The 14,978-nt window shown below is 44.6% G+C and overlaps 2 protein-coding genes across 6 annotated transcripts in view; one reads left to right on the forward strand and one right to left on the reverse strand.

Annotated features, from left to right (window-relative positions):
• LOC105448925 (single-stranded DNA-binding protein 3) overlaps window positions 1-14,978 on the reverse strand; it is a 46,237-nt gene that overhangs the window by 12,010 nt on the left and 19,249 nt on the right. For 2 of the 5 annotated variants that reach the window (XM_011687794.1, XM_011687798.1), the window contains exons 1-10: window positions 7,244-8,763; window positions 5,178-5,250; window positions 5,021-5,082; window positions 4,850-4,934; window positions 4,653-4,694; window positions 4,350-4,436; window positions 2,044-2,151; window positions 1,468-1,542; window positions 1,151-1,199; window positions 407-436 (exon numbers count right to left, since the gene is read on the reverse strand). In XM_011687794.1, the coding sequence (XP_011686096.1) occupies window positions 407-436; window positions 1,151-1,199; window positions 1,468-1,542; window positions 2,044-2,151; window positions 4,350-4,436; window positions 4,653-4,694; window positions 4,850-4,934; window positions 5,021-5,082; window positions 5,178-5,250; window positions 7,244-7,299 (667 nt within the window). In that variant the 5' untranslated portion in view covers window positions 7,300-8,763. Of the gene's footprint in view, window positions 1-406; window positions 437-1,150; window positions 1,200-1,467; window positions 1,543-2,043; window positions 2,152-4,349; window positions 4,437-4,652; window positions 4,695-4,849; window positions 4,935-5,020; window positions 5,083-5,177; window positions 5,251-7,243; window positions 8,764-14,978 lie in introns of those variants that run through there. The other 3 variants (XM_011687797.1, XM_011687799.1, XM_011687796.1) reach the window with 3 other exon arrangements.
• On the forward strand, window positions 6,805-12,870 carry LOC105448924 (ubiquitin-like-conjugating enzyme ATG10). Its single transcript, XM_011687793.1, has 5 exons — window positions 6,805-6,872; window positions 11,079-11,201; window positions 11,653-11,902; window positions 12,435-12,600; window positions 12,722-12,870. The coding sequence occupies exons 2-5, from the start codon at window positions 11,094-11,096 to the stop codon at window positions 12,810-12,812; spliced, it is 615 nt and encodes a 204-aa protein (XP_011686095.1). The 5' UTR covers window positions 6,805-6,872; window positions 11,079-11,093; the 3' UTR covers window positions 12,813-12,870.

Raw genomic sequence — 14,978 nt, forward strand, 5'->3', positions numbered from 1 at the left:
AAATGATACATTACATGTACAATTAATGTAGAGATATTAACATATACATAAATATTTTTAACTCTAATATTTTGCACACATTTATTAGCAGCGATCTTTCTTATCTTAAACGTGGAATGAAGTATCACAGAGTTATTATAGTGTGCCAAATGAAATTCTCGTAAACCACATAAAAAAAATATTATTTGTTATGCACATAACTAAATATACACGTTTAATGCACTCAATTGCGATTGTCATGCTGGATGCTAGTTCGGATGAGCAAATCATTTTGCAAAAGAGCAAAGCCGGTGCAATTACCGTTTTATGAAAATGGAAATAAAATAAAATCAAAGGCAAGGAGGAGAAAAAAAATAAAAGTTAGGCTTGACTAAGTCATGTGAGTGTGATTTGGGTTGCTTCCTACCTTGCCACCCTACAAATTCTCCAGCTTCGCCTGAGGAACACAAGAGCACACATTAGTACGGCAGGTAGGTAAGGTCGGGTTCATGGTGGTAAAGCCTAGTTATTTTGCAGTGGTATAGCAGATAAAATTCTTTCTGAATTAAACAGTTATATATTAAAGAATTATTTAAAAGTTACTCTCGAATGCACATACTGGGATAAATTATATTGACAGCTACACATTTAATCATATAAACGTATTGAGAGTCAAGCCGTGTTTTTTTATTCAATAAAAATTCATATTTTCATACTTGAATATACGTTAATACTTGAATATTTGCAATACTTTAAGAACGAAATATCGTAAATTGTATTTTTTTTAAAGTCTAATTTATGAAATGGCAGAATATTCTGAAAAAAATACGTATGTAACGACACAAATTACTTATAAAAAAAAAAATTAAAAAATACAAAAGCAATCAATCAAAATATTTGTTAAAGAGAACCATTGAAATACATACTAAGTACACAAGACTGAATATCTAGCAGTAACAATCGAACGCAAACTACACCACTGCTTGTAACTAGACAATTCAAAAACCAATCCACTCCACATCACAGCAATCCAATCCAATTTAAAATATTACTTATTCGTTTATTGCTGTGTGGTTTTTGGTACGCATGCGTCTATGCCATTCTTCTCTCGCAACTCTCGTCAATGCCAGAAAAAAGTAATGTAACACTGGCATATAAATTGATCTCTTACCTTGCCTGGTAGGATCCATACTATTTGGCATCATTGGCTGTCCCGGTGGCTGTGAAACAGAAATAACGTTGTGAATTTATAATTCTGTAATAGCTGTATAATAATACAGCTCTCATACATATATTTAAATATATTCAAGAATTAATATCATGAATAGACTTTTGGTATATTGTGTGTGCCATATATATATATATATATATATATATATATATATATATATATATTATAATTTTATTTATTAAAACACTATATTTTGAGATATTAACAAATCTAATCAATCAATAATCGTGATATACAGATTAAGTTTTCACACTTACTCCGTTAAAGTCATTTCCCATTTGTGGCATACGTACTCCAGGTCGTGGTCCAGCTGGATATCTAGGGCCCATAAACTGTAACAGAAAGCGAGCATTCATCAAATTGATCATATTACAACGAAATGTAATTTCCAAGTGTAAATTAGGTATCCATAAAGTGTCAATCATGATTACTATACACAGAATTGACTATAGATATAGTATAAATATCAGGCAGCCACAATAAGCAATCCGTGAGATGATAGGCCATAAAATATGCATTTCAAGTTCATCGCAGCACATTAGTTGGTTATATCATTACACAACGTTCCTAAGCGCAAACTGCAGATGAGAGAGAGATTCGTTTATGGTATAAATATAATATTTTAAATTATCGCAAAAGTCTCTTGATGAAACCCTTATGCAATAAATTTCTGTATAAAAACAAAATCATGAAGGAACATCACAAAGGAAACAATTATAGCGAATGTAACGACAATTATGAATTGCTTTCGGTTATACCATGATATGGTGCGATGACACAGCGGAACAAGTGATTCTTCATGAGTGAGAGTGTATGTGTTGAATGAGGCTTACCTGGGTGGACATCATCTGCGAGTGTGGGGGCGGGGGTGGCTGGGGGTGCTGGGGGGATGGCTGTGATGAGGGGTGTGTGGGCGGAGATGGTCGCATTGTCGAGTTGTTCTGCAACAAGCAACGCAAACGACAGACATGTAGCAACACTGCGATCCAGGCAACAGCTAGACTAGAAGGCTTTTGGGGGATGATTGTGTTAATACTATGATCCGGTCTCAGCATCTTAAGTTAATCGAGAGAAAAAGTTGTAATTAGGAAAAATCGTTCGAATGACGTTTCAGTGTCTGTCGTTATGCACCACACTTTTCATAATTACAACCTGTATGCGAGAATCGCTTTTAAAACATTAAACTATGAAACGAGACATACAAGAGAAAAGATGCCAATTAATTGTAAAATGTACAGCGTTATGGAACGTAAAACGACTTCGTTGGAAAGACATATGATGACTCCTAAGCATTACAGGATACCTATGTATGTAGAGAGATCTAGAAACAAATGTTGTATCGCTTATATATTGTGTAGCATATTATTTTTGTCTAATCTAGTAGGGGACGACTACTTTTTGACAAGCAATAAATGCAAAACTTTTCTTCATTTTCTTAATTCCGTATACATTTTATGTTTTTATATTATTTATGTTTTTCATACATAAATTGTTGACACAAATATTTTCATTAAGATGTCAATGATATCAATTATATAAATGTATTTATATCATTATACAAATAAAATATTAATCAAATGTCAATGGAAAAGATCGAAAATTTCTTCCGTGTGTTGCAATCTTTAATAAATGTATAATTATTAAATCATAAAATTATGGAATTATAAACATATTTACACACATATCACATTAAATGAAATCTTTAAAATAAAATCATCTTTTCAATTATTTCCATAAATTATATATAATTAATCATATATAATATATAATTAGTATCTATAAAATTTAACGTTTGTCAAATAATGTAAATAATGTCGTGGACCATTTGTGAAAAAAACTAGACTACATTTCTAAGCAGGCTTCCATGTTAGTTGTCCCATACATTCTAAAGAGTATAACTTTGGCTGACTATGTGATCCGGAAAAATTGAAATTTTGTATTTTGGAAAAAAAATGTTTGCAACAATAAAAACAGTAATGTCTCTACCTGTAGTATTTTTTGGTAATATTTCGGATTACTGTGACATGGCCAGCGCAAAGTAATATACTCCCTCATGATATGCTTACTGTACCACAATATTGTGCTCTAAATGTATTCTAACATCTATATAATCCTGTTCTTCATAGAGTTTCTAGATTTGCTTTATGCGCCAAGAAGATGAAACAGTGAAAATGGTACAAGAACGCACATACAAGTATTAGATAGAGAGCAGAGAGAAAGTAAGTACATATATACAGTATAGACAAGCATGACATAAGAACGTCTTTTGAATGTACACTTGTTTCAAAACAAGTTGATCACGACTACGGCTAATGTGTGTGTAATATTTATCGGTATTAATGGGGATATATAAATATGTTTAGTTAAACAATTTTCATGTAGGAATGTATGACATATAATTCGTTTATCGAAATCAATAAAAGAAAAAGAAAAAAATTTGCGTGTACAAAGATCGGTTCTGTCACCTATATTCACATGTAACTTATTTAAAAATTATTTATAATTATCTATATCGATAACTGTATTTTCAAATAATCTAAATTAAATATTAACAAATTCTTTAAAGTATTATTTAAGTATTGTCCATTTCCTCCTATGATTTATTAAATAAATTGAAATTATTATTTTTTTGGTGTATTATTAAATTTGGTTTCGATTTCTAAAATAGCTTCTAAAACAGCTTAATTGTATTATGCTTTGAATCAAGTGTAAATTTTAAACAAGAACTATGCATAACAATAATGATGGATAAACGATGATATGTGTGTAACACACATACACATATGTATATCTAGTGTATAAAAATATACATATTAATTTAGATTAATATGGGAAATGATGTTAAATTTTATTTGAAGCGTTAATAACTTTTTTTCCAAATTATGTAATAATTTTGTGCAAAACCTACTTGAAATCTTTTTCGAAAAGATGCAATTACTATAATAAGTGATTTGATTGGAATAGAACAAATCTCTTTTAATTCTGTAAAATATATTTTACAAATGTATCAAGTGCAATAGAAATGCAATTATGTGACAACCGATTTAACCAAATAATGATTTTTTACTTTATGTAGTCTGTAAGTAAAGACAAAACGAATGATATTAAGACATTTTTATGTTATCAAATGAAAACTCACTGGGAAGAAAGCGGGAGGCATGGGGCCACCAGGCATTCCGTCGTTTGGTGGCATTTGACCAATTGGAGATGGGGCTGGCCCAGCATTCTGTAAATATATCATAGTTTTAGTTTCTAATGTTCGCTTGCCTCTTTGCGAAAGAAAGATATTTGAATAAAAAAAAAAACTATATTTACTAATTGTAAGTTATATCAATTTTCTATAACTATCAATGCAAATACGTGTTAAAATGAAAAATTTATATAAGTACATGTGCTTCACAATACATAGATTAATATACTGGACATAAATTTTTCAACTTACGTGTGCGATGCCATTGACGTTGTAAGCACTATTCACGAATCCCTGATAACAGAACACAGTGTCATAAATAATATGCAAAACGTTACAAATGTTTGCGCATTTATTATGCTTAATATTTGAATTGTTGCCTCAATATTGTAACATCGAATAATTTTATGCGAATTACAAAAGAGCGTTATAGCCATTAATATAATTACATAGTCATGAAACGCTTTGGCCTCACTGCTGTGTTCACATGAGTCTCTTCTCTCGGGCGCTGCGCAGTACAGATCCCAAAACACACTGAAAACGAATTTCACAACAATTTATTTTACGCTGAAACATCGCTGCCGATATTTTTCTTCAACGGTAACGGGCGGTATACTCACCACCACCAGGAGTGCAAAAACCCAGGTGGTTCTCCCAACGTAATATTTTTCTCCCATCGAATCTAGACAAGCAGAGCAAACCGTGTTGCAGTAAAACGGCATTTTGCAATAATACAGGCGTAAAAAAGTTTTCAAAAAATAAGAGGAATCACTGTACCTCTGACAGGAACGTTTGTGCCGCTTTTTGTGCCCCCACATGTAACAAATATTCGTACACGTAAAGTGCCAATCTGAAAAAAAAAAACATGATCAGCCATTAATTACATTATAAAATTGAGAAGACGATTTCGCGAGCGGCAGAACGAAAACTAACTTCGATCGCGACGAGTAGCGCGAAAAGGCAAGGCGGGTTACGCAAACTCGAGGGATCGGTATCCGTCATTCCGTTTTTCTCTCTCTCTCTCTCTCTCTCTCTCTCTCTCTCTCTCTCTCTCTCTCTTTTTTAGAAAGCCCGTACTTAACTCGAAGTACGCCTCGACAATAGCGTTTCCTCATGGGTCCGCGTTCGTTAAACGTGAAGTTTAACGCCGACTTTCCCCGCGCGCAGGGCAGCAGTAAACGCGCGGCTGGGTGCATCGCGCGCGCGAGCGGATGCCGCGCGCCGAGAGGAGAGAGACACCGAGGCCCGGCGATACAAACATGGCGCGCAGGGGGGAATCGGAAACCGCCGATCCGCGAATCGGAGCGAAGCGCGTACGTACGCGGCTTCTCTCGCGGTGACTGACAGCACGCGGCGCGGATCAATCGCCTCTCGCGAGAAAGCGGGTTACGCGCGCGAGACCCCGGCTGGACGCAGTCTTTCCCGGTCGCGACGATTTCGTTTCGTTTTTTTTTTCTTCTTCTTTCTGATCCATCCTCGATTTTCCGATCTCGGGACGCGCCGGTCGGAATTTTATTCGGCCCGGTAAACCAACCGATCAATTGGATCACGATCCGCGTCGCAATTCGGAACTACGGTCCGAAAAGGGCCGCCGACGAACGGCACTGTCCGAGGTGTCCCGAGTTGGGAAGCTAATTACGACGGCAATCAGTCGCATGCATCGGCGGTTTATGACCGGCTAATTCCAGTTAACGACCCCCAACCCCGTTCCGCTACTGAAACGTCAAGTTTACTCATTCAAGTTTTCGCTCGCTGACATTCGGCGGAGAAGGACGCGAGAAGGAGATGAGGGCGCGAGGAAATCCGCAAATTGGAAAAACGCGACAACTCCAGATATTGTCTAAATGACCGCGATAACGTCGCCCGTCGGCGACTTCGCGATCAGGAACAAATTCGAATTGACGCGAGTGACATTCGATCGGGATCGGCCAGCCGGCTGATGAATTATAAACTAACTTTCTAATCCGGCGCGATTTAACTCCCTGCCGATCTTGGTAGCGCCACCGACGATATACTGTTATACGATATTATATTGATATACTGACGCCCATGTTTTCGTCCTGTAGGTCGTCGCTCGTTTCGCGCCATTGAGATCCCGGTGTTTCGATTAAAAGTATGCATAAATCAAAACAATCCGCTCTCGCAGGATTAATTCGGGCGGGATATTCGCGAATGTGAAAATTTCACCGAGATCCGCGAATTTTCACCTCGCGAGTTTTCTCCTGGCGATGGCGCGTGTCGACGATCGAGCCTTTCGCACATCAAGTCTCGAATCGATCTCGCGGGGAGGAAGAGAGGGAGGGAGAGAGGGATGCGGTGTGGCGATGGTGACGCGCAGAGAGGCGGGGGGGGGGCAAGAGAGGGAGAGGTAAGGGAGATCATCATCGCGTACATTCGCACGAGAGAAACGTATAACCAAGGAGGAAGGCGAGAGAAGAGGGAAGACAAACGGATGGCTCATCGGAGCCATCGGTAGGTAAACTGGATTAACCCGACGGACCGGGTTCTCCGGTCGCGCATATATACGCGCGATGCACGCTCCGAGCAAAAAGAACCGGCGACGGCGAAGGGGGTGGCGGGAGCGTGGAGGGAGCGAGGGGGAGAGAGGGGGGGGGAGAAGAGCCCGCGCGGATGGAGCTGGGTTCGCGCGAGAGGAGGGAGGCGGGAGGATGCCCGAGAAAAATGGAGTTATACCGAGCGATCAATGGCCGGTCGGAATTTTCACGACGGAACGCCAATCATCTTTATTTTTTCTTTTTTCCTCTCTCCTCTCTTCCTCTCTCTATCCCACTGTCTCTCTCTCACTCTCTCTATCTCGCTCGCTGGCAATATACAATACGTACTTTTCTCTCGCCTGAGAGTCCGAGGGCACTGATGACCCTTTTCCCTTGGCGTACATGGTCGCCGTAGTGGCCGGTCAATGCTTCTAGCGTAAACACAAGTGCGCCGCCGTTCCTTCGTGCGCCGCTGGACGGCCGAGTGGTGAAAAGAACGGGAGATCGGGGACTCGCGCGCGCGCTGCTACGCGCGTTCCCCCGTGTGTATACGTGTGAGCGGCGTCTGTCTCGCTCACCCGAGCGAACGGCGAACGGTAATCGCTCGGCGTGCTTACGTCGCCGACGTGCGACGTCGTGTCAAACGAAACGCGACCCCGAGGAAAAGGTGCACACACTTGGGCGCGCTCTTTCAGTCTACGACTGTCTCTCTTTCTCTCTCGCTGGCTCGCTGCTATATCGCCGTCTCCGTCTTCACTACACGCACACAGAAAGGAGCTCGCGGGAGGTGTGTTTCCGTTTCTCTTTCTCTCTCTTTCTCACCACCTCTCCGTCTAGCTCGCTCGCTCACTCACTCACTCGCACACCGACAAGAAGAAGGTCTTCTCCGTCCCGCTTTCGTCGCGTCACGTCACGAACACGTCGCGTCACAACTGGAGCGAGGTGCCTGCTGCTGCGCGATACTGGAGCGACACGGTGCGACGCATCACGACGACGTCGTCGTCGTCGTCGTCGTCGTCGTAATCGTCAGCGATTCAGGTGCGTCGCTGGGGGCGCCTCGTCGTCGTCGCCAGCACTGTCGCTGTCGCTGTCGCCGCCGTCGAAGTCCTCATCGTTCTTCTACTTCCTTCCCGCACACCTCTCACCGTCTTTCCGGTATCGTGCCACGGTCTCGCGTCACCGCCGCGCGCGTCCTATTGTCTTCGATCGCGCGATCGCGACGCCCGCGCTCACTTGCACGCCGCACCGACTCGCGTTATCGACGACGTCGTCGTCGCTGTCGTCCGTTCACTTCGTACGCTCGCTCGCTAGGCCCACTGTCGTCGTCGCCTCGACTCGCCTCGACTCACCGTACCGCGGTATCGATAGACGAGAACCCGGTGATGGTCGTCGTCGTCGTCGTTGTTGTTGTCGTCGCTGCCGCCGCCGGACGCGGCTCTCGTCCTCGGCGAAACTCGCTTTGTCGCGCGCGCTCAGACCGTAAGCGTCTCGCAACACAGGAACGGTGTATCACTGCGGCCCCACGATGTACATAACGCATATGAGCTCCATGCGCGCGCACACATATGCGCACATTTGTATGCGCGCACACATACACGTACACCTACCACACACCACACACACACACGCGCGCGCGCTCGCACGCACCCGCGGCACGTTACTTTGCACACGAGATATGTACGCGGCGCAAGCACACGCACACGCGCGTCCGATAGAGACGCGACAGCGCGAGAGATAAACCCCGGGACGGGAGCGCGAGCGCGAGGGACAGAGCCGGAGAGAGTGGGAGCGGACCGAAGTTACACTGTCGTGTAAACACGAGCAAGTTCAGAAGTGTGACTCGTAGACTTCGCACGCGCTGCACGACTACACGCAGATGAGTCGGCGGGGTATACCCGTCTCTCCTCCCCGCCATCCGTCCCAACGTATCATCGTTACGCTCTGTCTCGCTCGCTCGGCGCCCCCCTCCCGCGCCGCCCCCCCCCCCCTCGTTTTCCCCGCTCGCTTCTCTCGCCGTATCGATGCGCCGTCCTCGTCCCGCGCACCACGGGCCGGGAGCGCTGCGCGCGCATCGCCGTTTGTTATGCCAGTGCCGTTACGAGAGCTACTCCGCAGAAACGAGAGGGCGAACGAAGCCCCATCTTTCCTCGGTTACACGACGATTTTCTCTCGCGTCGTCGATACGAACGAATATTTTTCCGCATATGGGCCGCGTATTTAACTTGAAGGAATTGCTTAGGAAGGAAGGAAAACAACTGTCAAGAGACTGTCTCGACAGATCTTGACAGCTGTTTCCCTCCGTCGCGCGAGTGATCATCTTATTGACGCGCAATCGAGCTGATATTCTTGTTGCTATCGCATTCGGAAAGATTCATCGAAGATACGGAGAATACAACCGTGTCCGTCTACGTTACTTAGAATATTTTGAATCTAACGAAAGGTTGTCTTACTTTCTACTACGGTTAAAAAGATTAACAAGCCTGACCTCAGTTTACTTTCAAGGGTACTCTTTGCCTATTCGACACCATTCTTTCTCCTACGCCATCCCGTAGAGAAAGTTTTTTTTTTTTAACAAACAGCATCCTATATTTTCTAAGAAATAGCATTGCAAAACGAATTGTGAGAGACCACCGGTATCTGAACTGCAATTTGAAAAAACGTACGAACGATCAGTCGGACTTTCACAGAAGTCAATATCTAGGAAATATTCTATACAAAAATTATATAACGCTGAAATCGTCTAAAATTATTATAAACAAATCGACGTAAAGTTGAAATCATCAGCTGCCACGCTTGTAGAAAGTTTTTTCTAGCATTAAATAATATTCTATTGTTTGGTATACTTGTGACACACATATGTCGCTTGTATATGTATGCGACAGCGTTTATTAGCCTTATCTTTTTTGCGTCGCGGAATATAATTACAATATTTTTAACAAATTAGTAAATTACAATATTTCATTTCCCCGCCGGCCTTGCATTGTCAGTCTCGGCCGGGTTATTGACAATGGTAACGGAGATATCGGCGTGCAGGATGAAGGGTATTATCTCGCCGAGCGGAGCCGTGCCGGAGCGGATTGGCGGAGCGCGCGTTTTCCGCGCGCCGGGATACTTCCCGTGAGAGAGAATCCTCGCGAATCATCGTCGTCGTCGTCGTCAATATAAAAGCGCTACGAGCAACCGTATCTCTGCCGCTGCCGCGCGCGCGTACGCATATGGAATATTGTTGTTAAAAACGCGCTGCGCGATATTGGGATAGGTCGATACTTCGAATTTGCGATAAAGGCGCAGGCGTAAAACAAGCGAGAAATTCTAGCCCGCGCGACGGACACGCCGACACGGCACGTTGTCGAATAAAGGACGAAGCTGTCCCAAAAAGGACTCGCGGCGGAATAGGTGGCGTAATAAGAGGGAGGGTAAAAGGGGCGCAAAATTCGCGCTCTCGCGCCCGTTCGCGGTACGATACTGGCTGCAACTCCGCGTCCGATTGGACCGCGACCGATGCACACAAACACACATACGTGCCGGAGCCGTGATACACCGGTGTGTGTGCGTCTGTGTGTGTGTGCGTGCGTTGAACACTATCGGCGTGCGTACGTCGACAGTCCCTGGAAGCGGGGGAGGTGAACGCGGGGATCGGGGCGAGGGAGAAGGAGCGACAGGGGAGCGAGGTGCGGGGCCCGATTACGCCCGAACGTCGGCGGACGTATCCGACGCGAAATAGTCGACAATTGACGCGATAGAGAGTTTGGCGAGAAGGTAGGTTTGGGGGGGAGGGGGCGAGAGGAGGCACGCTGTTCTCTCGGGTGAACCGCTTCCCCTTTTTCAATTTTATCATGCGATCGACGTCGCAACACGGATGTCGCTACGCGAAATTAGACGAAATCTTCTATAATTCTGTTATGCGCTTCCCCTCGCTGTCTCTCTCTCTCTCTCTCTCTCTTTCTTCCTCGTCGCTCCGTTCGAGCGACGGAGCCGTCGGAACCGAAGATAAATCGCGCGAGACGGCGTTAGCCTGATGGTGAAAAAGAATATTAATCACTAGGTTCCGTCTCTCTCGAAACACGGAAAACAAAATGTACCGCGAAAATGTCGAACGCAAATAATTGCGGAGGGTTCTTTGTTAGCTGTCACGCGCTGCAAATGGTACATTTGACCAAAATGAGTTTCTCGATGTTTATAGACTCGTGCTACTCCGATGGACGGCCCGGGCACGATTACATGGGAGGAATTTCTCGAGAATGCAGAAAGGTTTCTCGTTGTTTCAAACAAGCTGTCGGATGGATGGGGGCTCCACGGGGACAAGGTACATCTGTATATATACCCGTCGGTCTCGAGTCACTCGCGCGAATTACACGCAGACCGAACGGATGTATAAAATACATAAATTGATTCATCGGACATTAACATTGTGATTAACATTAATATATGACACATTAATATATGACATGTTCACAATTATGCAATCTATTCGCATTAATTGTGCTGTTTATTGTAAACGTATATCAAATGTAAAACTTTGTAAAAATTCAATGAATCGAACAGTTATTTAAAATCTTATAATTCTCAAGTTGTAAGGCTTAAACGCTCAAAACGTACAGTATTATTGCGAGCTCTTCGAGGGGGGGCGGGGGGTCAAAGTTATGACCACTTAAGCGCAGGCCAGCGGTTGAGAAACACATTTGTTGCACAGCGCGCGATATTTGGCGTCATCTTCATGTACTCATCCATGTAACGATGGTATGCCCGCTATATAGGATATTCCTGGACAAGCTTATCTGGTTAGGAGGGTCAAACACTTTATACCGTGCGACCCGACGGCGAGAGAGGACGGATCGGCCGCCGACGACGGTGACGACGATCCCGAGGAGTTCCACGTGAATTTTCGGGAGGACCCGCACGAGGCGGCTCCCTCCACGAGCGAGACGCCGCTCGTCGTCGAGCATCACATCCTGTGGTCTATGAGCTACAGTGTTCCAGTTCTCTTCTTCAATGGATGGAAATCAGGTAATCCGGACGGTACAGCGAGACGGAGACGGCTTATACTTGCGGGTCGAGCAAGTTAAAAAATATATATATCCATGATCTGAGCGTTACGGGACTCGTCATAAGAAGGAAGGGTGTTAACGAAAGAATAAAATGTGACCTGCCGAAATCTATTTTCGAGAAGGGCGCGGCATGGGGCGCGCCTTTCCAAAATTTTCGAAAGTCGTAGAGAGGGAATGTAATGCACAGCTTGAAATTTAACGGCTGCGGCGCCGTGCACTCGCGCGCTATCCCTGCCCCTCGCATGCATCGTTTTATTGATTATAAACGCAAACGTGCCCGACTATTTCAATATTCGCGCAGATATGCCGACGGGGTATTAATTAATCCCGATAACGCGCATTTCGGCGGAGCGGAAATGCGTCATGTCGTTTTAGATTAATTAACACTGATCATCCTTTGCGTATATTCATCGCCGAGAGGAGGCGGCAAATTGTCGTGAGAGAAACGCGCGCGTTTTTAATTTTGTCTCTCTCTCTCTCTTTTTCTTTAGATTTCCCCGGTATTAACCCAGTAAGCGTGAATGAGGCTCAGGCGGTTCACGATTCCAAATTAAATTACACGGAATTATCGGAGGCGATTCACCCTGTCGTCGGCACGCCATTTCTGCAGCTACACCCGTGTCTATCCCAGGGGCTGCTCCGAACCATGCCAAAGAGGTGAGAGGAGCTTGCATTAACCAGCGGGAAAATTAATAGAAGAAAGCCACATCAAAAGAATCTTTACGCTCTGCTCTGTCTGAATAATTCACGTTATTATCGCGGATCTTTTATGTTGCAGCAAGAATAAACTCGTCAGCTGGCTGAGCTGCGTGGCACCCGCGGCTCTTAAACTCAAAATACATCCGGAATACTTCAAATTGACTCACTGAAGCCTGGCCGTGTCTCGAGCATTCTAAGGAAAATTCTCTATCCCGTAAACGGTTCCGTGCGAGTATACCTACTGTTATTGTTATCCATTGTTTCGTTTTATTGAAAGAAAGAGAAAGCAAGCCATATTTTACTTTCACGACCGTACAGATCCGATCGTTCAAAGATCAGTGACCGGCGACCGATGGTCATTCAAAGTCGCTCCCTATATAAAGTACCTAAGCGCATTTCGAGAGATCGTGCGGATACACACAGAGTCCGCCCGCGTCTCTCATCTCCGCTCTCGAGCGTGCATACGCGAATAATTCCGGTCAGGAATATTCGATGGTGACGACGGGACTATTCGAGTGGAATCCGGCTTCGCGGACGTCGGCAGCGGGGATGGCCGGATCTAGCATTGACCCATGGCGCGCGCGGACCGGAGTAAATTGCTCGCAATTGGGCGACGTTTCGCGTCCCCCGCGAGCGCGGGGGGAAGGGAGGAGAAGGGAAACGGAGGGCAAAAAAGGTTGGAGCGTGGAAAAGAGAGCACGCAATTAATGCGACCGCTGGCGCGCTCGCGCGCGCGCAGCAATTAATCCGCACAAGGACGCATTTGCGTGCGGCCCCCGGGAATATTCGTTCCCGACGCTCGAGCGCGCAGTTTTCGTACATGTACATCCGCGCGCAAGTATCGCGTACAGTCGGCTGCGATAATGATATATCCGGGGCGGTTAACGTTACTTTACCGCCGATTCTCGCTTCGCCGTTCGCGAACGAGCGACGATGATCGAATCATAATCGATTAACTGGCATAAAATATAATTTCGAGATATCGCCAAGGAGAAGAAGACAAAAGGAAAGAGAAGGAACGAGAGGATGATGTTACCGAGCCACCGTTAAAGCAGCCGGTTGTACGCAACGCTCCCGTCCTCGCGTCGCGCGACTCGCTCGCGCTCGCATCCGCGCATTCGCGTCGCACGCGCGCCAGCGGTTCTCAATCCTTTGAAGTCCGATCGCTGGCTCGCTCTGCACCGGCAGGGGGGATGGCGAAGGGGGAGGAGGGAGGGCGCGCGGACACTTGCCGATTGATAATCCCGTTAGCCCCGTCCTCCGCCGCCGGGCCTGCTCGCTCGGCCCGCGCGCGCGTGTGTGACGAGCGTCTGCCTCACGAAACACGTGCCGTTTTAAATTACAATAGCAAATGTACGACGTTATTCATGTGCGACCTCCGTTCGAACAGTTCTCGCGAAAGAAGAAAAAAAAATGTCGAGGTTCCTCTTTATTCCTGGCGACGCGCGGGAGGGAGAGGGAGGGCCCGAAAGCGCGTTTCGGCCGAATGGGACAACTCGATTCTGTTCGATACGCTGTCGTGGAGAGGATACAAACGAAGTAGCCTTTGTACCGTGGATCGCGCGATTCGGGGAACGCACCAACTTCCCATTTGTCAGACTTAAATGACGCTTGTTAATTTCAACGATTATAGGCATTTCCGTTATTACGGACTGAAAGATCGGATTACTGCCGTTAGAAAAAACAGTGCATCTTTCCCCTCCTCCCTTCGTGGCGTTACTAAACAGATGCGTAATCGACGACCTGCTACGCTAACTTATATGCCAATATTTGTATAATTCCTGAATAAATACAATATATATTTCAAATATATACACGCATTATCGAGAGTCTTTCCATTAATCCTGTATAACTGTGCTTTTTACAAAATTACAAGCAATATGAAGATCAATATTATTTTTGTGCAAATCGACGAAACATGGATTTACATTGAGTAATATGAGAGATAGTTTACATTGTGAAATTTCCGATTCTTGATAGTGCACCACGATAATGCTTATTGCGAAAGTAATGTTTAGAATTCTATCTTTTTTTAAGTTTAATATCGTAGATAATTCGAGCTTCCTTGCACAAGACATAAATTCATATAATTTTGATTTTTTTTCCAATAGTCTTTGACAATTTTTTTTCTATATTTTAAGTGACTTCTCTAGGGAAACTTTAAAGATATTTTTCGATTGTTCAGTTCGATATCACCAAGGCAATTTTGTAAAATTCATTAGTTACGCATACACAAGGCAGTCTCTCTCTCTCTCTCTCTCTCTCTCTCTCTCTTTCTTTCTCTTTTATCGCAGTATCGTTCCGAGATACAAATATAGCTCGAAACCGCAGAATGA

Source organism: Wasmannia auropunctata, unplaced genomic scaffold, assembly GCF_000956235.1.
Source record: "Wasmannia auropunctata unplaced genomic scaffold, wasmannia.A_1.0 LD336078.1, whole genome shotgun sequence".
Lineage (NCBI taxonomy): Eukaryota > Metazoa > Arthropoda > Insecta > Hymenoptera > Formicidae > Wasmannia > Wasmannia auropunctata.

What these genes read in the sequence shown, in the direction of transcription:
- LOC105448924 (XM_011687793.1), top strand. Translation starts at nt 11,094, where the DNA reads ATGGACGGCCCGGGCACGATTACATGGGAGGAATTTCTCGAGAATGCA. An exon ending in GGGGGCTCCACGGGGACAAG is followed by an intron (nt 11,202 to 11,652) that starts GTACATCTGTAT and finishes CCCGCTATATAG; the next exon opens with GATATTCCTGGACAAGCTTA. An exon ending in CTCCGAACCATGCCAAAGAG is followed by an intron (nt 12,601 to 12,721) that starts GTGAGAGGAGCT and finishes TTTATGTTGCAG; the next exon opens with CAAGAATAAACTCGTCAGCT.